The sequence below is a fragment of the Crocodylus porosus genome, unplaced genomic scaffold (genome assembly GCF_001723895.1).
Source record: "Crocodylus porosus isolate Cpor-Errol unplaced genomic scaffold, CroPor_comp1, whole genome shotgun sequence".
Taxonomy (NCBI): domain Eukaryota; kingdom Metazoa; phylum Chordata; order Crocodylia; family Crocodylidae; genus Crocodylus; species Crocodylus porosus.
This window is the reverse complement of record NW_017728951.1, coordinates 42,246,121-42,270,882: the sequence shown is the minus strand read 5'-3', so window position 1 is coordinate 42,270,882 and position 24,762 is coordinate 42,246,121. Positions and strand designations below refer to the sequence as shown.

Sequence of the window (24,762 nt, the reverse complement as noted above, 5' to 3'; positions counted from 1 at the left end):
TGGATTCAAAAGCACTATTCACAGCACATGAAGTTAAACACGTGTAAGTCTGTAGAATCAGGGCTTCACTGCATATTATTATGCCCAATAATTTAATCTCCCACAAGGCAGGCAAAACCTTGATGTGCAGGTACACACTCAGATATGGAAGTAACTGGACATGATTAGTTCCATCAAAATCAAATGGAACATGGATCCGTAAAGTTATTTGTGTGTAAGAGCTTGCAGGTCTCTTAACTGAATTGAATTACAAGTTTTATAATACACAGATATCTCTGTCTGTTGAGCATTTAGATCCTCATCTATATCTTTACATACACTTTTCCCATTAGGATTAATTACAATATAATTACAATAATAAATAAATATTTATCAAAGAGTCAGTATATTCAGATCAGCCTTAAGTGTAGGAACACGTTAAAAAATTCTCCTGAGGTTGCCTTTTTGGTGGCTTTTTTTCACATGCATCTGACCTAGGCTTGGCATATATTCTTCATGACAGCTACATTTAAGAAACAACTGTATCCATTTTTAAAATTCAGTATTGCCAGAACACAGCTGGGAAGAAATTTCAGTGCTGAAGTTACTTCACCTGAGAATCTGGTTACCTTCTAACAGTAGCTGAAGATAACTGTCAAAAAGAAAACAGGATATTTAATGTTCCGAGATAACTCAGCAGAACCACCATATAATGAGCCTTTTATCTAAGTAACACTTTTTAAAACAAAAGTGCTTTGCCTACATTATATATTGACAATCCTCTAATGCATCAAATATCTATTTATCCAATATTGTTTTATTAATATTATTTTAAAAATAATCTTAGATGTGTTTTTTTCCACAAATGGACATGGTTTTGAATTGTAACCAATACAATGGAAACTCCAATGGGTTAATTCAAATCTCATTGCCTTTAATGGGCTTTAGATTATGTAGCAAACACTAGAATTCAGCAGCAAATTCCCCACGCAACATCAGATTATGACAAGACACAAGAGGCTAAAAATGGCTCATCATAATTTATTTTATGTTAAAATGTACAGCTTGTTTTTTGTTTTTTTTAAGTGACTGACTAAAAAGATAACAGATAAATACAAGAGTGTCACTGGGTCCTATTTTATACATGTATCAAGCCTCTTCTGCTCGGCCCTTACAGTCACTCTGTACAGGTACAAAGGCTACAAAAAGGAAGCAATATAAACAGACACAAATAACTTTTGCCTTTTTACATGCGATCTGTAAGCTTAGTTAGAGCTATTCACACGCTACTGCTCTATTTTTTCCTTAAAAAATAACTCCAATATTTTATAAAGATAGAAAAATCTACAGATGGAATGAAAATGTAAAGTTAGAGGCATTTCCATAAAATAGCAACTTTACACCAAATTCACTATTTTTTTTTAAATTCTGCCAAGTATTTGGACATATATGAAAATGTTTCAAAACTTAACAAATAAACACTGAGATATGCTTCAGTCAACAAAAATCTGCATTTATAAAACAGAAAGCTGCCTTTTTCTCCACCTCACCCAAAGAAAATGGAAAAGAGTCTCAACTTTACACCAAACATTTAGCAATAAAACCCTTTGAACTAAACAAAAAGTGAATAGCTTTTACTGCTTTTTATTTTTACAAGTTTTATAATTAACAAAAATATAGTTCTGTTTTTTTACCCTTCAACTAGGGTAACCTAATCAAGGCAAAAAACTTAAGAAATGGCTTACTGTTAAGCACAACACTTGTACAGTACTACAAAATGCACTGTCACTAACAAAGACATTAGCGGCATGCGGAAGTGTCACCTTAAGAAACAAAATAATACAATAAATGAAATGCTAAAAGGCATTTACATGTGGGGGAAAGGAGAGAGAAAGCTCAGGGTCCAGTACTAAGTCTGATAGTTTTGGAGTCTATTTATCCACATTTTAATGGGAGCAGGCACATAAAATGGCTCTGAACCATCAGCGGCTGTGTAATTGCAGTTCATAGAAAGAGTTCTTCCTTTCCAGATAACTTCGATTAAAAATAAAAAAGCCCAATCCCACCCCCAAAAAAACCAAAAATCAAACAAAAACCCAAAACAAAATAAAAACAATAACAAAAAGTAAAAAATAATAAAGGAGGTACAAAAAGAAAAAGAAAAAGAAAAAAGAAAAAGTTGTATAAGGCTTTCTGCTGCATACAGCTTTTAAATGGTGCCAACAAATGTTTTTGCATTCACACCAATTGCTGGTTTTGAAATCGTACTCTCCAAAAGATATCTGTGCAGATCAATCCAATATGCCAGTTCGGTTATCTGTCTCTCCACAGAGCCTACCTTCTCATGTAGGATCCATTGAGAGACTGCTTAGACATGCCAGTATTCATGTAGCCATGATGTCCTGGAGGAGTGTACATCATGTTACTATGGGGTGTTGTCTGCATTGGTTGCTGTGCATATGGCTGAGTTCCCATCATTCCCATTTGCATCTGCATAGGGTACTGGGGTGTTTGATTCATGTACCCATGATTACTATGATATCCACTGTTCATCATGGGCTGAGACATACTGTATCCGTTCATAGCATTTAGAGTGTTCATATTCATGTTCACTGAATTAACATTATAAGCGGGGGCTGGCATCAGGTTTACACTCATATTCATACCACGCTGCATTGTTAAGGTCCGTGCTGGTCCTTGCATGGCCACAGTCTGTGAAGCACGCCCATAGATTTGTGGCTGATGGGCTGTGGCGGCTGGTGGTAGAGGTGTAGATTTGGTTCTCACAGACACGTGGCCTTTGCCAGCCATCTGCGTTTGCAGTCTTTGGGTATGGGATATTCCAATATTTGATGCAGCCATGTTACGTTGCAAAAGGGGCGGTGGCAAATTCATGGGAGGAGGAGTAAGGTTAGGGGGTGGGGTCATAGTAGCCTGCGCTTGGGGTCCCCCAGGAACAGCGTGTGGAGACTGAGAAAGCTGAACAAGCCCTGTGTTACTTAAGGGCGTGGACAAAGAGGCACTGTTTGCATAGGAAGTTACAGCAGCTGAATGACTGTAAGGCAATGAATGATCCATTAGTGTGTTAGTTAACTGTTGTAGTTTGGCAAGGCTGAAGGTGGCAGATGGCTGCGGGTAGTGCCCTGCTCCAAATTCACTCTGACCCATCCTTTCATACAAGCCAATGTTGGCACTGCCAGTCTCTGGGATTTCAGTTAACTGCATAGGTGGTGTGAAATTAGCAGCCATGCTGCACTGAGATAACTGCTGGTTGCTGCTTGGGGGCCTTTCCACAACACAACCTTGAGGAGATTTTACATTACATGTAGGCGGAGAGCTGATGTTGGTTTGTTGCATCATACTGCAGCTTCCATTAATATTAGACATTTGCTGGGTCACTGCACAACTACTCTGTGTTAGGTTGCTAGATGTAAGGTTGCTGTATGAGCAACTGTTCTGTGAAGAGCTGTTTCCACAGATACTACTACCCATTGTAGAATCATAACTGCTTGGGTTTTCATAGTTTTCTGTTGTGCTCTCAATGCTACCTAGATCACTAAACCCGCTGTCTACAACTTGCTGTGAGTGATCAGAAACTGATGGAACATCCATCATTGGGCTTGTTTCCATATTTTGTAATGAGGGTACAGAGATGGCACTTTGATCTGGGCTAATTTGCGCATAACTGTTCTCCAATGGAGCAACATTTGGACTATTGACAGAACGAACTGACTGGCTAGGATGGGAATGGACAGATGAGACTGGGCTGCTGTGGTCAGACTGTTGGCAATCATCCAACGTGGTCATTTGTGGACTTTGGTCAGTATGGGTATAGTTCTGCAAGCTCCTGCATGCTTCTTGTGTCTCTGCACAGTCCTGAAATGCATCTTCCTGTTCACTTGCTTCTTGGGTTAGAGACTGAACTGCTTGTACTGTCTCTGAATCAATTTCCATAGTTTCAGTATTTTCTTCTTTGAAACCAGAATTTAATTCTTCGCTGTCCTTTTGGTCCTGGTTATTATCGGTATGATCATCATCAGATTCAGGCACAGGCTCTGGATCTGCAGTAAGCTCCTTGTGGTTACCTTCACAGTCGGCTGCAAGGTCAACACCACAGTTTATTAAGTCCTCCTGGTTTGAATTACTAGTTTGAACATTTACATCTAAAAAAGACTCCTGATTCTCTAGCATTTCTTTGAAGGCTTCCCCTGGTAACTCCTCTTTCTCCACTTCGGTGGAACCCATGTGGCTATCATCTTCATCATCTGCATCATGATCCTCATTGTGAGAGGGCTCCTCCTCTTCCTCCTCTTCCTCCTCACGATCATCCAACTGCTCAGACTCTTCTTTCTGTATTAATGTTTCTTCTAGTTGGTCTTTCTCTTGATCTTTTACACTGACCTTTTCTTCTTCTTCTTCCACATTCTTGTCCTCTTCCTCTACTTTCATATCCTCATTCTCCATCTTTTCAAAAGGCTCACTAGGTGGATTTGGAGGCTCGGGTTCTGGCTCTGTCAACACATCCTGAGGCTGAGTGACCTTAACAAGCTCTTTATTCTCCTCTTCTGCAACAGGAGGAACTTGGCAGACTTTGTCTTCAGCCTCTTCTTTTTGTTCCTCTACTGTAACTTGGTAGTCAGGCTCCATAGGAGTCTCAGGGGGAGTGTACAAATTAAGTTTAAAACCAGGCTTTCTTTCTTTGTTTTGTCTCCATTTAGATGGACCACGCTTCACTCCTTTGGGCCAGCCCTGTTTGCACCTCAAGGGTTCAGGATTGTCTTTAGTGCTTTCTTCCAAAACAGCTGCATCCTCCATGTTGTCTTTAGTAAGCAGAGAACAGAGAAAAAGAAGAAAAAAAAAAGAGTCTTAGCTTGCAAAAACCAATCCTTAACCTACGCAACAGGTAAATACAAAGTTAATCTATAAACTCAATATACTTTCACATTAAAAACTTCATGCATAAAAAATGCCAAACTGATAATGAACAGGTACCTTCAATCTAACCATATCTGGTATACAGACACACAGCTTCCTACTTTGAGATAAAGCACAAGAATATTTTATGTATCAGAATATACCAGGTGTAATAAATCAAGTTCAATACCTGATTTGCAGCTTTCTAACAGTCAGCCTCATAATCACCATATATACATTGAAAATCCTATTTGTTATTTCTCGAAAGTGTTTTCAACAAACATTGTTAAACTACTACAAACATTCTGTATAAGCCTTTGATTGCTAACAAGTGTTTCCTCACTCTGTGGCACTTATAACACAGAGAAATATAATCAAGAGATAATTTGTAGAGTAAAATTGAAAACCACAAAATTTGCAAAGCTTATTTCTACAACTTGCAAAAAAACCTAACTTCACTGTGAGTTTACGCAAACATCCACCCTTCTATACAGCAACATGTTCCTATAGAAAAGGGATACCATTTCTCATTATATAGAGGTGGAACACAAACTATGCCCTTACTTCTTTTGTTATTACTAATGATGCAGCTGATAGATATACAAAAGTCCTCAAAAACTAGATAGTAACAGAGGTTGAACATTAAATGTACATTATAGCTCCAATACTGAAAAAGGAAAATTTTTCTTTTCCTCTGAGAAGGTCTTTCAGTATAAATCTACACAGGAGATTACTGGCCAAAACATATTCTGAAATAGAATTTAAAAAAATGAAGTATACACAGAAAATGCACGTTAATTCAATCCATGACAAACACTGAGGGAGCAAAAAACGACAAAGATAAAAAAAGGACAAACGTATTGGTAAATGTATGTGGGTGTCTTTAAAAGCCTGTTTAGGAAAAGCATTATACTTTTGTGTTCTCCTGTGAAAAAGGTTCCCTCTCAACATCCTAACAGCTGGCTAATGTGAAAAAGTGACTCAGGAAAATGCTATATCAGTATAGTTAAAAGAATATAACCTTACTATTCACACTAGGAACTGTACTGCTTAAATGTATTGCTAGTATGTTACAACCCTAAGCAGCTTGCCAATAAAAAAAAATAGCCTGTACCAGGCACTGACAGATTAACTCTTAGCTGGGCACCAGAAAACGAAACTTCCTGCCACATCCGCTAAACTATTAATTCTCAGGACACCAAAGAGACACCAGCAGCTTCTAAAGATAAGGAGCGTGATGCAGGAATCCACAACTCATTCAGGATTTGGAATTAAACTCAAATTTTCACTTAAGAGTTCAGAGAGTAAGGAGTCTCCCAGAACTGCTCATTAGTGGATTCACTACACATTTCTAAGTTTTCCCACCAGGAAATGTTCTTGAAACAGAGCTGGATGAGCAGCTTTGAACAAGCATGTTAAATAAATGGTTCTGAAGATTTTAGGGAAATGCAGCATTTTTAGAGCCAAAACATCTTGGTATAAATCAATCTAAGAGCCTAAGAAGTTGGCACCAGTTCCCATGCTTGAACAATCCTGAGTTATTTTGAAAGATGGGAAGGGCAGTTTCTGAGTGCTTGTCAAGGAAGTAAGCGTAGTCTCCAAGATTACTAATATAGAAATTCAGAACTGACAAGCCCAAGTGAAGAAGACATACCGTTCCTAGGGCACAAGGCAAATTTCAATAGTTCTTATAAATGCATTAATAAAATGCAGAATAAAAAGAGAAGAGCTGTATGAATTACAGATCTTCTTTTTGTTGGCAAAGAATACAGGAAAGACAACACAGAGAGCAAGAACCCACCAGTATTTCCCTGACAGGAAGGGGATGAGCCTTTTGTGCCATGCCCCACTCTACTTCCCCATCTCCCCGCAATGACCAGGGCTGAAATGTCCCAAACTGAAATAAAACCTGATAGTTTTGTCTTAAATGGGAATTAATCTACTGAATGAGAAGAATAAGATAAGCCCCTTCTCCACATGCAGGTAAAGGTGCGATAGGATATAATGCATGCCAATGGCATGGCAGGAGGTGTGATTGTGTGGATCCCACATTAGAACCAATTGTGCCTTATTGCTGGTGTAGGGGGAGCCCGATCCTGGATTTCCCCTGCATCTGAAAGAAGCAGGCACCTACGGCTGGAAGCCCCTGAGCTGAGGGACTCCCAGCTGCAGAGGCTACATTCAGCCTGAAACCTGAGACACAGCAGCTCATGTGAGACGCAGCTGGGATCCAGAGCCCCACGAGCTGCAGGACTCTCAGTCCCAGATGCGGGTGAGGTGCAGTTAGGACTCAGAGCCCTGTGTGGGCCCAGGGGTTTCATGAACCCCCAAGCCTTTGGGAATCATGGCAGCCATGATCCCCAGGACTCAGGGGTTGTAACCCTGTGGCTGGGAGCCCTGTCAGCTGCCAGGCTCCCAACTGAAGGGAAGACCCTGATACATGTGCAAATTAAAGCTTGATGGCAACCAGCTATAAAGACAGTACAAAGTTTTAAGGTCTAACTTTATAGCTGGTTGGAGCTTTTTATTGTGCAATAGCAACTTTGCTCGTATAGCTGGTCTCAAGTTAACTGCACAATTAACCAGTTAATTGCATGCTGTGTGTAATGTGTAGAGGGAGTCATAGGGACAGCAAGGAAAAAAGTGTTACATTTGTGGTGGGAGGCGTGGGGGAGGACACAAGAGTGGGGCTAGGGATGGAAAGATCGTGGTATAATGCTTCCAATTGTGGTATAATGCCAATAGATCAGGTGGGACTAACAGTATGAACACCATCTCAGAGGGATGGAACGCTACTAAAAATCCATGTTAATTTGATCTTGAAATATAAACATTTAAAAAGCTCTGTAAAACTAGACACAAGCCTGCAAGGGTTATTACTAAAAGACAAAAGATTGTCCTGAGGGGCAAAGTGACATGTTCGTTTAAACCTACATGTAAAACGGTTTTCTACGTACTTTTACACAGATCATCGCTGTTACAATCATGGCTCTCTTTGTCCTCCTTGTCCTGCTCTTCCTCTTCATCCTGCTTCTGCCTACCAGGATGGTACTGGAACACTTTTCTAATGGCAGGTTTTAACTCATCATCTTCTCCATCTATCTCACAAGTAGGTTCCAGCTGTGGCATAGGCCGCTCTTCATCAGAGTTATCAAATGGCTCATTCAACACCTCTGTGGTTTCAGAAATTGTCTCTGTTGTAACACTGCTATTAATCCTTCTGCGTTTGCGGCCCCTTTTCTTTTTTAAGATGAAAGGTCTCTGAAAAATAATTCCGAAAATGTAATGAACTATAGTAAGAATAAAGAAGGAGCTAGTTGGCCAAGTATATACAGAATGACTGAACTTTTGTGAAGTGAGTTTCTGGTAGACTAATATATTTATCAATTCAAAAGCTGACTTATGTTACTTTTAAAGTTAGTTTTGACTGTTTTACACAGAATCCAAACAATTAAGAAATACTACATAAGACAGCAGGCACCTCATTTTTCTCCCCCTTTTTTTTCTACAAGTAAAAATTAAGAACTAAAATTACTATCTATATTTTATGGTGGTTTTCAGCTTTTATTCTTGCTCAATAAAATTCACAGCAGCAGAACATAAAATATTTACACATATGAACACCTGGTTGCATGCTTATAATTCCATTCATCTTTTCACTACTATCATTTACAGGAAGCAAATGTATAGCTTGTGCTTTTAGACTTCAGGGTCCTGGAAAATTAAGACGCAATATATCCATAAGCAAGCAAGCATAAAATGGTAGACTATTAAATAGCTAGGAAAAAATAGTGCATATCACAAGCTTCAAGTAAGTACTCACAATACACTAAAGAATGTCTGTTCTTATAGGAAAGATGGGGTTCAGTATCCACATTACTTTAAATTGTTAACTAGTTACATTACTTAAGAATACACATTCATTATAGTATTTTCTATATCAAAAATATACACAAGAGCACAGTCAGAACTACTAACTTTTCCTAAAGCTATCTTAGTACATGCATCAAAACAAGTAGTTTAGCATTTTGGGGTTCTTAATTTAAACATTGAACCTGATCCTTTTAATTCACTGAAAATCTATTAACACCCTAGTTCAGTGACTTGCAACTGTTTTAAAAACTAAGCAATGTCAACTTGAAAAAAAACAGAACTCCAAAAAAACCAAAACCTCACTTTTTTTTCTTAAATACATTAACTCCTTAAACATCTTGTTCAAGGCCTTCTCCCCCTTCAATCTTATCAGAGGAGAAACCCATAATATATTGATTCCTCTTAAAGGAAAAACAAAATAAAACAAGTAAGAACTGACAAACCAGCTAAGCTAGTGGAACAATACTGATGTCAAGCAGCAGAGGGCAGTCATTAGTCTAAAAATAAAGCCAGTGTCTACCGTTTAGTGCTATCTGTTTTTTCCTAACAATATGGAAAACACAAAAAGCCAACACCACCAGAAAAAAGGGAAAACAATTAGGAAATGTGGTAGGGACCCAGTGCCCCAAACAAAATTTAGATTAAAAAAACCCAGATTCTTGTGAACATTTAACACTTCAATTTTTTTAACATTATATTGGTGACAATGATTTGATTTGTAAGGGGCCCTGATCAGCTTTAAACCTAACAGCTAAAATAACATACCTTTCTTTTCATGGCCAGTGATTGTGGTTTTGTCAGTCGGGGAGGTGAACTTGGATGATTCTCCTCCCCTTCATCATCCTCGCTGCTTTCTTTAGATTGTTCTGTGGATTGCCCTCGATCCCCCACCACCGCCACACTCTCTGGAGATCGCAAATATTTATTTTTAGATTGCACTTTTGCAGGTGATTGCCTATTATTAGCTCTTGTGGAGAATATTTCTTGCTCTTCCTTTTCCCAGCAGCTAGCTTGCTCCATCAGACGCTCAGCCTGAAGGGTTGAGGTTAAAGTAATGGGTCATTGAAACAGTATTTATTTGGCCATATCCTTTAAGTTCAGCTAAAGAGTTACAGTAAGTCAACCCTTATTAGCACTGCTGGCTAACCAAGCAACAACATTTCAGCTGAATCATCTAGTAGCTCCTTTACAACAGTTAGGATAACAAACCAAAGAAGATTGCATTTCATGGGATATTTAGCACTATTAATGATGCAGCGAATTGATTTAAGTCCTTTAGCACTACATTACATGCCCACTGACATGGATCACTTTGAGCAAGTTCATAAACACAAAGAATCGATTGACATTGCAGCCTTTGAGCTCTGCACCAAATTTGATCTGATTACATGCTCTCAGACTACTTTAAGAGTGATAAATACAGCTTCATGACAAGTGAGACATGTTTTAAGTTTTTCACATTAATTTGCTAAAACTTACCAGGTCTTACTGTGCAACTGCCAAATTTTTTGAATTTCAGTAAATTACTGCTCCTTAATTGTGTTAGACTATATGTTAACAATGTATTGTTTAAGATAGATTACTCCTGAAAAATCAAGGATTTAAAGAATATCTGCTATCATTACCTCTTTTTCAGCTTCTCTCTCTTCTTCAGAAACTGCAGCATTAGAAACTAACAGGGGAGTCCATCTCAAACTTTCAGGATCTACTTCATTGACACGTGGATTAGCTTTTAGTTTCTCCATATGGCTCAAGATCAATTTTTCCCTTCTAATGATCACAAATCTACAATTCAATAAATATTTTCATTTTCAGAAAAAGGATCAAAATAAAGCTACAATGATCTTTTAAAAAAGTTGCATCTTTTGAGAAATGACTTTGGTACAAATAAGTAAATGAGTATACAGCCAACCACATATGGAGGCTAATGTACCTTAAATACACGTAGGAGATTTAACACACAGCTGCTCACCTCATCTTCCGTCCCCTCCCCCCAAAACAAACAACAAAACAAACAAAAAAACCCACAACAATTTACAAGGCAAAGGACCAATATTATATGGGGAAGAGGAAAAGAAAAAACTTTTGCAACTGATTTTTTCAAGCCCACAAAAAAAAATGGCTGAGTATGGACCCCCCTCTGTATAAGTGGCTCCTCCTTGCCAGACCTGCCTTCAGTTTGATAGAAAACTGAAGAATAAATTGAATCCATGTAATGCCGTGATACTAAAATTGGACAAGTTAGCAACTAGTGTCTCCTGCCTGGAAGTAGGAACTGACTGTGCCAGAAACCCTGTTATGAATACAGGTATTCTTACATAAGAAACAAAGTGAAAGGAATAGTAAATGTAAAGTGGCTCTCCTTCCTGCTGGCAAAGAAGGGCATTGTAACATTTCAGAAGTGGAGAACATTGGAAAACAAATATTAGGGCACAAGATCCGTTAGAGTGCAGGGAATTGCCAAATCCATCTCCTTTCACCTAGTTATGAATTCTAAAACTTTAGATTGAGAAGCAGATGATGTCAATGACCTAGAAGAAGGTTTTACAAAAACACCAGAGGAACGACTTATATATTCATACCAGTCCTTTTGGTTTTCCTGATTAGATCTATAAGAAAAGTGATGAAATCAAGGGGCAGATTGAGATCATAAGCAACACAGGGCAACTACAAGGAGACAGTGTGCCCTAGCGCAGGAGTATCAAACATAAGGCTCACAGGCCAGATCTGAACCATGAAACATTATGATCTGGCCCGTGGGTCTTGTACCTACCTCATGGATTGCATTAATCATGCAGAGCTGGTCTGGCATGTGGGCTGGACCCAGCGCCTCATGCAGCTCAGGGGGTATATCCAGGGTGTGCAGCAAGCAGCTCACTCTTAAGCAAGCGCTGGCTCTAGGGCTGGTCAAAAACAGGCCACACTGGAGTCAGTGCTCAGGGCCAGCATGCAGTGCACACTCCGTGCGAGACTCTCATGGCACATGCAGTGCACACAGCTGGTCTTACTTCATGTGCTACATGCAGCACACGCTGGCTCTGCCCCAGGGCTTGCTCTGTAAGAGGTACCAGCAGGCAGCTTGCTCTGCATGTGGAACTGGCCCCAGAGTTGATATGCAGGATTGGCTTGGTGCAGGCACCACATGCAGCCCATACCTTGAACCCTCTATGCTGTGTATAGTGCTTGTGGCACTGGGTCCAGTCCACGCACTGAATGCAGTAAAACCCCAAAGAGGGGCCCACATGTGCTGCTTGTTGGGCTGGACTGGTCACAAGCTGCACAAGGTTAATCAATTCAAGAAAGTGCAAAGACAAGAAAATCTGAAGAAGTGGCTTCTGAGAGTTACTGTAGGCCAAAAATAGGATTGGGACTAGGCTGCAATAGTTCCATCTTAAAACAGTGAAATTGAGAGGAAGTACGGACAAGGTATCACAAACTGCTCCTTAAGACATCAGCACAGAGAGGCAGGATGAATGTATTAAGGAGCAAAAACAGGCTCTAGACTCAAATACTTAAGGCATGCCCACACCCAAACTGGAATGTTCATAAGGATGATCCCTCAATAACTTTCCAACTTCCATTAACAAATCTCTTGAAAGCATTCATGGTCTCGGTCTACAGTGAGCGAGTGTGACACCTTTTTATAAAGGCAAACCCCCCAAAACCAAGAAGGCAATACAATTAGGAAGAAGGATCCCGGTGGATTTATTGTATCATATTAAACCACTGTTATTTAAAAAAGAAAAAAAAAGAGTTGACTACTTTAATTTGACAGTGTCCTTCTAAGACAACCTAAAGATGTAAAGATATGAGCATAAAGTAGCACTGTTCCCCACTATAAATAAAAACTACACTGAAGATGTTAGGTTTTTTCCCATATCAAAAAATGTACTTCAATCAAGTATTATATAATGCCCTTTTTTAATAGATATATATAATCTTTTTTTTTTGTTCTCAAGTAGTTTTCAAGTGCCAAAAGCTTTACTGACCTATCTTCTCTCTTGTCTATCATGCTGTGCTGCTGAAGGGTGGTGGCAATATCATGTGGACACATTCCAGTAGCTCGACTCATTCCTTTGATGCTGATTTGTTTTTCATGGTGGCAATTAAGGTATTCTAATATGACACTTTTCCAGTAGGCCAAGTAGGAGAGGCGACCCAGATCAGACAGTGGTTTTTCAGGGGATCCTGCTTGTCCTTCCCTTCTAGAGAGCAAATAACCTAGAGAGAAGAGAAAACAATATTTTGTAGAAATACCGTGCCTTGAAAATTTAGGATATATCCTTTTAGGAGAGATAATGTGCAACAGAAATATCAAAGTGACCAAATGCTCTCTATAAAAGCAAAATTAAACATCATGTTTTAAGAATGTATAAGCCTAGCTTTCTTTCCTTACAACTATTTTGTGAAGCTTCCCCGCACCTCTCCTTTGTCCAAACTTCATATACAAGAGAAGGAATCTGCTTTCCAAACCTGCATTAAAAATGCCTTTAATCATGCTTGCAAAAAGTTAAGTTTCAGGTCAGCAATTCCAAACACATACACTGTCACTTAGAATTTTCAACAACCCCTGCCCCCTATTTTCTAAATTCAAATACAAAACAAAGTACAAAAGTGTGACACTTGATAAGCTACAAAAGCCCATGCTTTAAGGAGACCAAAGCAGTATCCAGTAAGTCAAAGCATCCACTTGGTCCCAATCACAACAGTATGGAAGCATTATCAATTGGGAACCACCGCTTTTGTTTTTTTTATAAATACTGCAAGTCAGAACCTTACACTAAGAACTTAAGATGGAACTGATACGGGTAATAGAAATCAAGTACGTTTTCTCTGTAATGGCCCACTGACAGCAGTAAAGAGTCACCTTAACTGGAATGAGACTAACTCTTGAATTCACCTGAATTTGTGAGAAGTGTTTTTTAAAATAGTATTTCCATTAAACCACATCTATGAACATTCAGTTAGCTCCACTTTTATATCTTCTGCAGCAATTAGAACATGTTGATGTATAATAAAATATTTCTAGCCAAAAGCCTCTCCCCTACTATACACTGTACAAGACTTAACCAACCACCCTCCTCCACTTGAAAAGGCTCTAAAATTACAAAGGAGAAGAACCTGCTTGAAAATAATGAAAAAAAATCTGGTAGCTATTACTGTAATTAAAAACTACTTAGAGGGCACAGAAAAGATATAAAGTAATAATCTCTACCTTTCTCTGATTAAATAGCTGTACTCTCACAAATACTATCCAACTGCACAGCTACAAACAGTACGAAACCATGCTTAAAAACTTGCTCAGTGACATAACTGGACTCCGCCAACATATTTGATATTTTCTCCTATAGATACCTTTCTTACATGTCCTGATGCTTTAAATCTCAGAAGTGAGTCAAAATTCCATTTTTAAAAATTTTCAAACTCTGAAAACACACGTAACAACAAAAGCAGTACTTTACTGATCCTGATCCATTCCCCCGTAACAACAAAAGCAGCACTTTCTTACTCCCTTACTGATCCTGATCCATTCCTTGACACCCAACGCACATATTGTTAATCATAATGGATTTGGCAGTACAGTAAAGACAGCTAGTTAACATCTTCCTTCATAAAGCAAAGTCATTCTTATGAAACAGTTTTCTTGCCTTTCTGCAAGCTTTGGTGTATACAAAATGAGTTTTTTAGTCTGTTTTCCTTCTGCTGCAAGACTTATCAAGTATGTACCTCCCAATTTGGAAAAAAGATATGTACATCGACTCCAATCTTGCTTCTTGCCTGCAATTACCAATAACACAGAAAGGCAGGTATGTCGTTACACCCAAGATGATCATTAATGTAAGTGCTACTACATATCCCATTGATACCTACCATTTCATTAAAAAGATTTATAATAAAAACTGTATTGGTACATTATGAGGAACATCACCCACACCAAATGTGAAGTCTGCCTGTACTTATGGAGCCGCCAGAAACTTGGTCTAGCATAGGCTTTTAGTTTTAAACCTCAACTGTCACCTTACACTGACTGAGGTGATGGAGCCTACATCATTAAACCCATTTAGGATGCAGGATTTATTGTCCAGAAAGCATTTCCTAAAAATCTATGCTACTGTATGCACAGAAAACACCACGTTTCACATTTAAAGAATGATGGTATTTGGGCACTACATATCAAAAGCTAAGAATCAGCAGTTGTACTTCAGTATGCACTGGGGCGCATCTACATGAGATGCTAACTGCGCAGTAATCTAATAATACTGCGCAGTAGCGCATCACAACACAGCTGATATGCTACTGTGCAGTATTATTAGGCTACTGTGCAGTAGTGTCACTAAAAAAGTGTTTGCCTAGTTACCCCGGTTACTATGCATTTATTTAGTACTTAATTATACAAGTACTAAATTAAATGCGCAGTAACCACTGCGCATTAAGGGACATGTAGATGGGCCCAGCAGGTGCTAAATCAGTACCACTCTTTACACCAGATACATTTAAAACATATTATTTCAGCTCTGTGTTAAGAATTCTAAGCAATATCCCAGCTCACTTTTGCTGTAAAATCTAAGAGCTTTGTATTGAATTGTACTAGATGTCACTGCTTGTCAGAAACAGCATGAACTTGAAGCAGTGCAAAAAGTGATAATAAAAAAACCCAATTGTTTAGTGATTAGAAGCATCCCATCTGGAGAGTTTAAAGCTGTGTAAGTTTTTGAAATCATCAGACAATGCCAAAATAATCTGCAAAGATACTGGCGCACTACTTTTGTTATTGTTGGCTTTCTACTAACTTCATAGTGTGGGTATTTCAACAACTATGGATGCCCATCACCTAGTTTCTGTTCCTGAGTTTATATCAGCCTGTTTAATAACTTTGGACATATCATTCTTCCTTCCCTATACCTCAATTTATCAATCTATAAAAAACAGGTGTAATGATACCCACTTCTTGTGTAAAGGGTTTTGAGATCGACCATGAGAGAAAGGAAAGACGACTCCCCTGTAATGTGCAGGGCAGTTAGCCTTAACAACAAATACATTTGAAGCACAACCTGTAACCTTGTTTTATAGAAGAAGACAGGGGAAAGGATTCCTCAGGGTGATATTTTTATTGAACCAACCACATAGTTGGGATACAGTTAGATAAGCTTTTGAATGCAAGACATTCCTCCTCATGTCTTAGAAGATAGGATCTTCTAAAAGTAAGGATTTTTAAGATGCTTGAAAATGTGGTCATAACAAAGGAAAGAAAAAGCCAGGAAACAGATACTCTTGACAGTAAAATCCTTCTGGTGACTGATACGTGATATATTCCCAGAATCTCTTACTATTCCTTTGTCCACTTTTATGCTGGTATTAGGGCTGATCCAAGTTTATCTTGCAAGGAGAGAGCACCGATGGGGATTTTTTTCCTAAAATTCTGCAGCATAGAAATGAACTGTGCATCTAAAAACATACCTTATAGTACCAAAAAACATAATATAAACTTGCAGTATGAGCTGTAATGTCTAGTGCACATTTAATGCAAAGTTTATCTTACTTACAGCATACACAAGGTAATTGGTTCTGTGATTTAAATTACATCTATTAAATTAAACTTACCAAACAGATGCCAAATAATTGATCTAAGGTGCAGGTAAATAAAAAACACTGATCTTGGTAGCTCGTGTATTTATCCTGAAGCATCTGAAATGAGTACAACACGTCCCTGTTAAACAGGTAGCCCTGGTGTCATCATCTATCTAGTCTTAATAATGGATAACCCCAAAATGAAAAACTAAAAGGACTCTAATAAGTGATATAATCTGTGATGTGAGATGAGGAACCCTGGCAATACCTGGAAAACAAAGCACAGTAACTTCTATGTAAGTCAACCATTAGTGGATGCTGTGCATTACAAATGACAAGCCAAGCCAATGCTACACAAAGTCTAACCTAGGTAAGGAAAAAGAGTTCCCTTTCCCTCTTTATGGGGATTTTCAGTGGCAAAAATCTGCTGGGCTAAGAATTACATATTCACAAAATGAATAGCCAGAAAACTATTTTTAACACTCCTAGCCACATCCCTCCTCTGGGTTCTTGAAAGAAACAATTCATCCATGCAAATTCAGGGTCCTTTGCTGGATCAGCATCCACAACACTACAATACTTTATATTATTCAACATAGAAAGAAAAAAGTCAGTAAAGCTCTCTATGAGGCAGGAAAAATTACTGTGCATTATTAGGAAAATTCTACTCCACACATTTCAGAATAGAAATGACTAGCTGTCAAAAACTCCATTTAAAGAAATTACACTAAGCACTAAACTTCACTTTTAATCCAACGCTATGCTTAATTCACTTACACTTACATACTCATTCAGATGGATTCATCCATTCCAGATATGAGAGAATGCTTATTCTGAAGTCCCAAAAAGTAAATCAAATGACAAGTGGCAAGTAATAAGGGGAAAAAAGTCTGTCACAAGAAAAGAAAAACAGACGAGAAAGAAGAAAAAAAACCCACTCCACAAAAATTTGATTTATTTCAGAGCATTATTTTGTCAAAGGATGTTTCTGAAGAGAAACAAAGTTTAAATGCCATACGGTTTTATAAATATTCTAATGTGCTGGGGGATGCCTAGGCAGAGATTTGTAAATCTCTGTGCTGAATGATAACCTTTCTGCCCCAAGATGCTATTGTGGAACATGTACAGTAGGCTTTGATCTCCTCTGGAATTGGTTCATCACATAGTCAGTGTTTCCCCTAATATTGCAGTGATATGGCACTTGATTTATCTACCATAAGAGAATTTAATTGCTTAAGCTATGAGTGGCAAACTCATTTGGCTCCACTGGCTGGAGGAGTGGTGCAGGACCAGTCCACAGGCCAGATGAACAGTGAGGAGCTGGCCCTGCAGGCTGGATTGGACCCATGGACTCTCCACCTCCATCATGCTGGATCCAGATCATATGGCGCTTGCTCTGGCTGGTCCAGGACATGAGCTGTATATGGAGCCTGCTCCAGTCAGCATGGGGCAATGCAGATGCTGGATGGGTGCAATGTTCAGTGTAGTTTTGAACTAACCAGAGCAGCTCCTAGATCTGGCATGCTGGATCCAGCATCCACACTGGCCAGTCTGAGACTTTGCTGCACATTGCACTTGCTCTGGGGCCCACACTGCAGGCAACTTGTATCCTTGACTGGCCAGAGTGGGTGTCATCGTGTGTGGCATAGTTCCAGACCAGCTCAAATGGGCCCCTGTGTGGCAAGTATCTTGGACCCTGTAGGCAGGGCTGATCTGGTATGAGACCTAGGGTTAGCAGTGGAAACTGGCTAACGGGCCTCCACAGGTCAGATTCAGCTCATAAGCCATCTTTGACACCCCTATCTTAAGCACTTGCAATAAAAAGAAAAAATATGCATTTGTCCCTCAACTGGTTGGCTATAAAAATTTAACTAGGTATCAGCACATAATATTGTTGAGGGGTGTTAAGAGAGTACGGTAAGAAAAAGTAAGAAGACTCTTCTTTAATGTGTGTAATTGTTAACTTTAAGAATAAATAGTTTTGGAGTACAACGTGCTACCCTGCCTTACTGAAGATGACAGGTTTTCTAAAAGTGACGATTTCAGAGATGCTTGAAACCGTGGTCAAAAGCTTGAAACCGTGGTCATAATCAGGTAAAGGAAATACCAATAAATAGATCTGATGGACTCAAATGGATAGGTTGTGAGAGTCTACAGCACTTTATGGAGCTCTTGCGTCAAGAACAAAGAGATTACTGCTCTGACTGTGAAAGGATTCTGATGGGCTGTTGCCTTCCATCAGGTAAGAGAACAGAGAATTCTAAGTAGTCATTTTACTTTGTCTTACCCTTATTAAGAATTACTTCAGGCATGAGAGTCTAACTGTCTGTGGATAGACACCTAAAACTGGACTGAAAACATGCATGCATTCCATAACACTTTATAGAGTGTTGGATGTTACACAAACACTTGGCTGGGATGGTTTAGTCAGGGATAACCCTGATTTGAGCTGGGGGCTGGACTACCTACATGACTTCATGAGGTCCCTTCTGGCCCTACTCTTCTATGGTCCTATGTTATTAAAACTTTCCTACTTGAGGAAAAGCAAACTCCTTCTTTGTGTATATTACTCTATATGCAGTTATAGAGTAAATTCTCTTAGTGACCTTAAGCCTTCCAGATGAGGCTACAATTGCTAAGTGATCTAAAAGCAGGCAGACAGGCAACCCCTGGATATGACTAGGATATGGGGATAAGGTGGTACCAGATTCAACAAATGAAAAGCTCCTGCCAAGACTGAAGTGAGAATGGTCAGCAAAGTCTCCATTCTGAATTTCATCTTCATTGACTTGTTCAGTGACTCTTGAGATACAAGATGGCCTGGATATCTATGCTTCATCAGTTATCCAATTGGAATGGAAGTGTTATATCTGGAGTGTCTAATCAGTTTTCTCATTCCTTGTGAAGGAACTAAACTGGGAACAGCTATTAGGTAAATTCTCAAATCATTTTCTTTCAGCATGGATTAGAACACTAAGATTTTTCCGGCTTACGGAAGTTTTGGACCTACCCATGAGAAAGCCCTAATGGAGAGCAGTGGTTTCCTCTGAAGCCATTATCTGCAGAAAAGCCTAGGCTGCTATACCCTAACAAGCCAATGGAAAGAGAGACTTTTGTTGTGTTCATTTCTGTTTACTCATCTGCATTTACATGCACATATCTTGTTCTGCAAAATGACCACCTTACGTACATAAATCCAATGTCTAATGAAAGGAAACCATACATCGTTCAAGGGCATCTCTTGAAAGAATCCTAGAACCTAGATGAGCTTCAGGCATTCTGTTATGCAATTCTAATCAGTTACCAAAAAACTGGAAATATTATAAGATGTAATTTAAGAGACAAATTAAAGGCAATCTTTAACAGACTAACAAGTACTTCCTCTTATGACCTTTGGATTTTTCTAACTACCCGTTTTTTGTTTTAGAATAAAAATCCATTAGAGAGGGGGTAGGCAACCCCTGTCACAGGTGCCAAAGTGTTGCACGCAAAGGCATTTTGCTTGGCACCTGCGCCTCAGGATGGACAGCAGGGAAAGGGGCGGGGCTGTCCTGCCACAATAAAGATCAGGCCTCTTGCAGCTCCCCTGCTGTCTACCTTGGCACAACAACATCTTACAAGTCGAGGTTGTGGGTGTTTTGGCACTCTGCCCAAAAATGTTGCTGATCGCTGTATTAGAGAATAAAAGCTTACTTAAAAAAGAATCAGTCTTTTAATTTACTATTTCTCTCTTATTATTTTAGTTTACTATTTCTCTCTTATTATTAAAAAATGGTAACATTTTACCCAAGCTCCATCCAAAAGGTATCCCACAATCCTAGAATAACTAGTCACTTATCCTAAAATAATCAGCAAAGATAAAGTTAATATGAAATCTAAATTGTCATCATAAAGCTACTGAGATTAAAGAGCCAATTCCCATTTCTCAGATTTATCATCATTTCTGGCCAACTCTATTCAGATTCATCTCAACTGAACTGCACTGCTTTTCACTGGGAAGTTCTCTCTTTAATCATATGGGATAGAAACAAATTCCTTTTAAAAAAAAAAAAGAGGAGGAAATTTTGCACAAGCTAATGGAACCAGCAGAGATGTGTCAGTGTGGCACGCAGGCAATATCAGCTCACTCCGAACCCTGGGAGACCTACAGCTTGCAAGATTGTGTTTTGATAAAAACACATTTCTTTTTCACTTATTAAAGTTTAAAAGAAATACAATAAATGAGTCCTGAAAGCTGTGACTAGCATGATCTACATTTCAGCTAGGACAGATTTCTGTTGTCAGAATTATGGAACCATAATTCCTGTCAGAACCTGGAAACAAGAGTTTACAACAGAAAGTTTAACATAACCTTAACTGTGCCTTTGTAAATGGGAAGCAACTTAATATATTAAACACATAACCTGCTGAAAAACATTAATAGGCTGGATCAAATTTTTTAATGCATAAATTCTACTAATTGTCACCTGGAAAATAGGAACCTCATTTTACTCAGAATAAAACACATCCCTGTGTGATCAAGAAATGAACAAACTAGAATTCTGATAATTGAGATGTCCTGGATAACTTAAATGTCCTCCAAAAATACCTAGCCATGAGAAGCAGTTTGACTGAGAGAAGAAACTGCATATTGAGAACATTTCATAATTTTTTCAAAAAAGCAGAGTCATCCAATTAGAGCACAGATTTGTACAATCATAAAACAGCCCCCACCAATGGCCTGAGAATAATTCAATATAAATATCAACCTATATTCAACAGGAATTTAAAAATCAGTTAATGAGAAAAGTCAAATGATTACTACAGTCCTGGCTGATCTACACCATATTAAAAACGTTTCTGGAAATACTATTCTAACCAGGGTGGATTTGATTTAAATCAAATCAATTTAAATCATGATTTAAACCACAATTTAAAATCACTGGCCAGAAAGCCTCAATTTAATCATTGTTTTCTACAAAAAGTGCATTCTTGTTGTTTGATACACCCTTCATTAAAATATTCCCAAAGAGGGGCTCTTTTATGGCCTGACAAGCCTGCTGCCATGATAGGTTTTTCCTTCCACCATACCATTCCCTCACTAGATCTCAAGTCAATGGAGAGGCTATACTCAGAAACTTATCCCTCAAGACTTCTGGAATATTCTGCTCAAAATGTTTCTCTTTAGTTTCTACTGCCCCTCCCTCCTTGCATTTATCTCCAGCCTCATCTACTGCACCCCCAACAATCCTCTATTCATTTAATGTCTTGAAACTTTGCATTTTTAGAGAGAGGTAAGGGTTTGACTGTGTGTACACAAACTTGCAGAGAGACAACAGGGCTGATGGGAAAGTAATCAGTTGTGTCATCTCTCATCTCCATATGGTTCTCTGGAGACACAAATCCACACGTTGAGAGCTGAAACTAAGCATTGTGGAGATACTTAATGGGATCTTCTAGATTGAGCACTGAGTCCCATTGGATAAAGTGGTTTTCTTTAATCTACACTAATTTATAGAGAAACCTCTGGGAGCACCATAAGGTTGGGCCCCTAATATATATAGTCCATGTCCTGTTGTGACCTATTTATAAAACTTTTCTAAAAAAAGTTATGTGAATATATTGTCTCAAATAGTATATAATTAGAAGTTATAATCCCTATTCCATGATGAGTTCTTTGAGCTCTAGCATATCTTAAAATAAAAGCCTCTTAACAAAAAACCCCCACAAAATACAATTAAATAAAAAAATCTGATTAAAAAAAAAATCCAATTTTTTTGATTTAAAAAAAAATTGTTGATTTTTTATCCACTCTGGTTCTAACCTGTTTTTGCCTCATCCACATTGACTTGCTGTGATGTTAAATTCTGAAGTTCAGCCAGTGGAGTCAAGGCCTGAGAATAAATTATGTAGAAACATGGTGAAGGAGAGACATCTTGAAATTATTATTTGTATTGCAATAGTACTACTTACCCTTAGATCATGACCCTATGTTAATAGGAACTATACAATCACACAAGCAGATGCCCCTACCCCAAGGATCTTACAAATTTAAGCTTAAAACCTTATTTTTTTTGGTTCTGTAAACTGAAGTCAAATAACTTCCTGCAAAACTGTTAAAGACACATGTTGCAATTTTTTGACATACATTATACTTAAAAGTTAAACTGTTTGCCTTTTAGCTAAATTACTTATTCTGGCATGGGGGAAGTTTATCTTTAACCTCTTGAAGCAGCCATGTGGAATTCCACTAATATTAATCCTCCAGATATTACAGTAAGAAAATAACTGATTACACAGCTGTGCAACTCAGCTTCTCCTTCAAGTCCATAGCTCAAGTCCAATGTCAAGTTATGATCAGGCTTTGCTTCTTTTTTTGTTCTGTATTGGGCAGTCTGAAATGCCTCCAGCTTTGCTTCCGAGATGCACCTAGCCAGACTGTTCTGAGTTTGATTCTTAGAAATATTTAGAAACCAAGCTCCTATTCCCCTTGTAATGAACTTCTAAATTCTCTTTAGTACCTCCTATATAGTGATACTATTCAGCGAATGTCCCCTCTCATGGTGAAGAAGAGAGGGATTTTAGAAAATGGGTGCTTTGACAACTAAGTTTTGTACTTTCTCTACATTTCCTCTAGATTTCTGGGAAGGACTGACACTCAAGGACAACAGCACTATTCAGAAGGATCTTGACAAATTGGAAAGCTGGGCTGGAGCCAACATGATGAAGTCCAACGCTGACAAATACAAGGTGCTACACCTTGGGAAGAACAATCGAAAACAAATCAAAAAGGGTGACACCTGGCTTGATGGCAGCACTACAGAAAAGGATCTAGGATTCTTGGTAAATTACAGACTCAATATGAGCTGATGTAGCTGCATTAACAGTGAATGCAGTTTTGAGATGCATCAATAACTACCTGAAGGGAGGGTTCAAAAGATGATGGAGCTAGACTGTTCTCAGTGGTGGCAGATGACAGAACAAGGAGCAACGGTTTCAAGTTGCAGCAAGGGAAGTTTAAGTTACATATTAGGAAGAATTATCGCACTAGGAGTGCAGTAAAACACTGAAATAGGTTATCAAGAAAGATTGTGGAATCTCCATTCTTGGAGGTTTTTAAGATCTGGCAAGACAAAACTTTGGCTGGGATGATCTAGTTGGGGATGGCCTTGCTTTGAGCAGGGGGTTAGATTAGATAACCTCCTGAGGTCCCTTCCGACCCTGATTTTCTATGATTCTGTGAACAGAAGCATTAGGTGCAACATGTAGGAGGTGACAGTACCTCTTTACGTAGCACTACTGTTGTTGTTACAACTCAGGTTTTTGGGGGGGGGGGGGTGTTCATTTGCCTTCCTCAGAAGCATTGGGTCTTGGCTGCAACCAGGGCTGGGGATTGTGACAATGCTCCTGCTGGGACTTAAACTCAGAAGTTCCTGGTGAGAGGGTCTTGCCCATCCACTTAGGATGAAACTGATCACCATATTTGGGGTCAGGAAGGAATTTCACCTAATGGTCAGACTGATACAAGCAGTGGGAGGTTTTTGGCTTTCTTCCTTGAATGTGGATCTCTTGAATGTGTTTTTAACAACTCCTTATAGCAGCATGACATTGGCCATGAGTGTCCCCCCACTGTACTGGCAGTAGGTGTTGTGGTTGTATCATGGTTGACTATGTAGTTTTACTAAGAGGTTGGACAATGGATTTGTATAGGGTGGTTTGGATACGGCTGATTCTGCCTCTGGCAGGGGGTTGGACTAGATAACCTCTGAAGGTCTCTTCCAGTCCTGCTTTTTCTGATTCTTCTTCCAATCAATTTATTAGAACTCAAGACATACCTTTCACAGCCAGAGATGGACCAGGGGAGAGAGCATCCCAAGTCACTGATTGCTTGAATTCGATTACTTTTCTGGGCTGCCAGAAACACAACACCCACACCCCCACCAAAAAACAAATCAAAGGAATCAAAAAAGGTGTCTTGTGCACCCTGTTCAAGCAAAACCATAAATATCCACTGCTGGCTAAAAGCACATGACCTACATACTTACAGACATTTTACCATTCTCTCCCCCAGTAAATCTCTGGCTATCCTGTGACCAAATGGAATTTACTTTATCCAGCCTCAGAGCCATAGCTGCCAAATGTTCTAGTGGTACTGATAACCTATTTCTGTGGGAAGCTTCTTTAGAGACCTATTAGCTGGGGAATCTTCAGTAGCAGGTTGCTTGGACAAAACTGCTCTGATTAAATTTACCTTATGAAAAGTAGCTCCTCCTATTCTAAAGTTCAATTGTTTATTCTATTTACTTACTGGGTATGTTTTTTCCTCAAATTTAAAGTAAAAATATGTAGCAAACACTGTGTTAAAACCAAGACCCCCAAAGTGAATGATAATCTATTTAAAAAAAAACACATAACAAAAAACAACTTCCCCATGCATTTCAAATTATG

General features: G+C 38.8%; 1 protein-coding gene across 4 annotated transcripts in view; it reads right to left on the bottom strand.

The window, feature by feature from the left end:
* Positions 1-1,000: 1,000 nt before the first annotated feature.
* KAT6B (lysine acetyltransferase 6B) overlaps positions 1,001-24,762 on the bottom strand; it is a 216,345-nt gene continuing 192,583 nt past the window's right edge. For all 4 annotated transcript variants that reach the window (XM_019555897.1, XM_019555898.1, XM_019555899.1 and 1 more), the window contains exons 14-18: positions 12,756-12,987; positions 10,392-10,551; positions 9,532-9,798; positions 7,851-8,154; positions 1,001-4,799 (exon numbers count right to left, since the gene is read on the bottom strand). In XM_019555897.1, the coding sequence (XP_019411442.1) occupies positions 2,314-4,799; positions 7,851-8,154; positions 9,532-9,798; positions 10,392-10,551; positions 12,756-12,987 (3,449 nt within the window). In that variant the 3' untranslated portion in view covers positions 1,001-2,313. The remainder of the gene's footprint in view (positions 4,800-7,850; positions 8,155-9,531; positions 9,799-10,391; positions 10,552-12,755; positions 12,988-24,762) is intronic.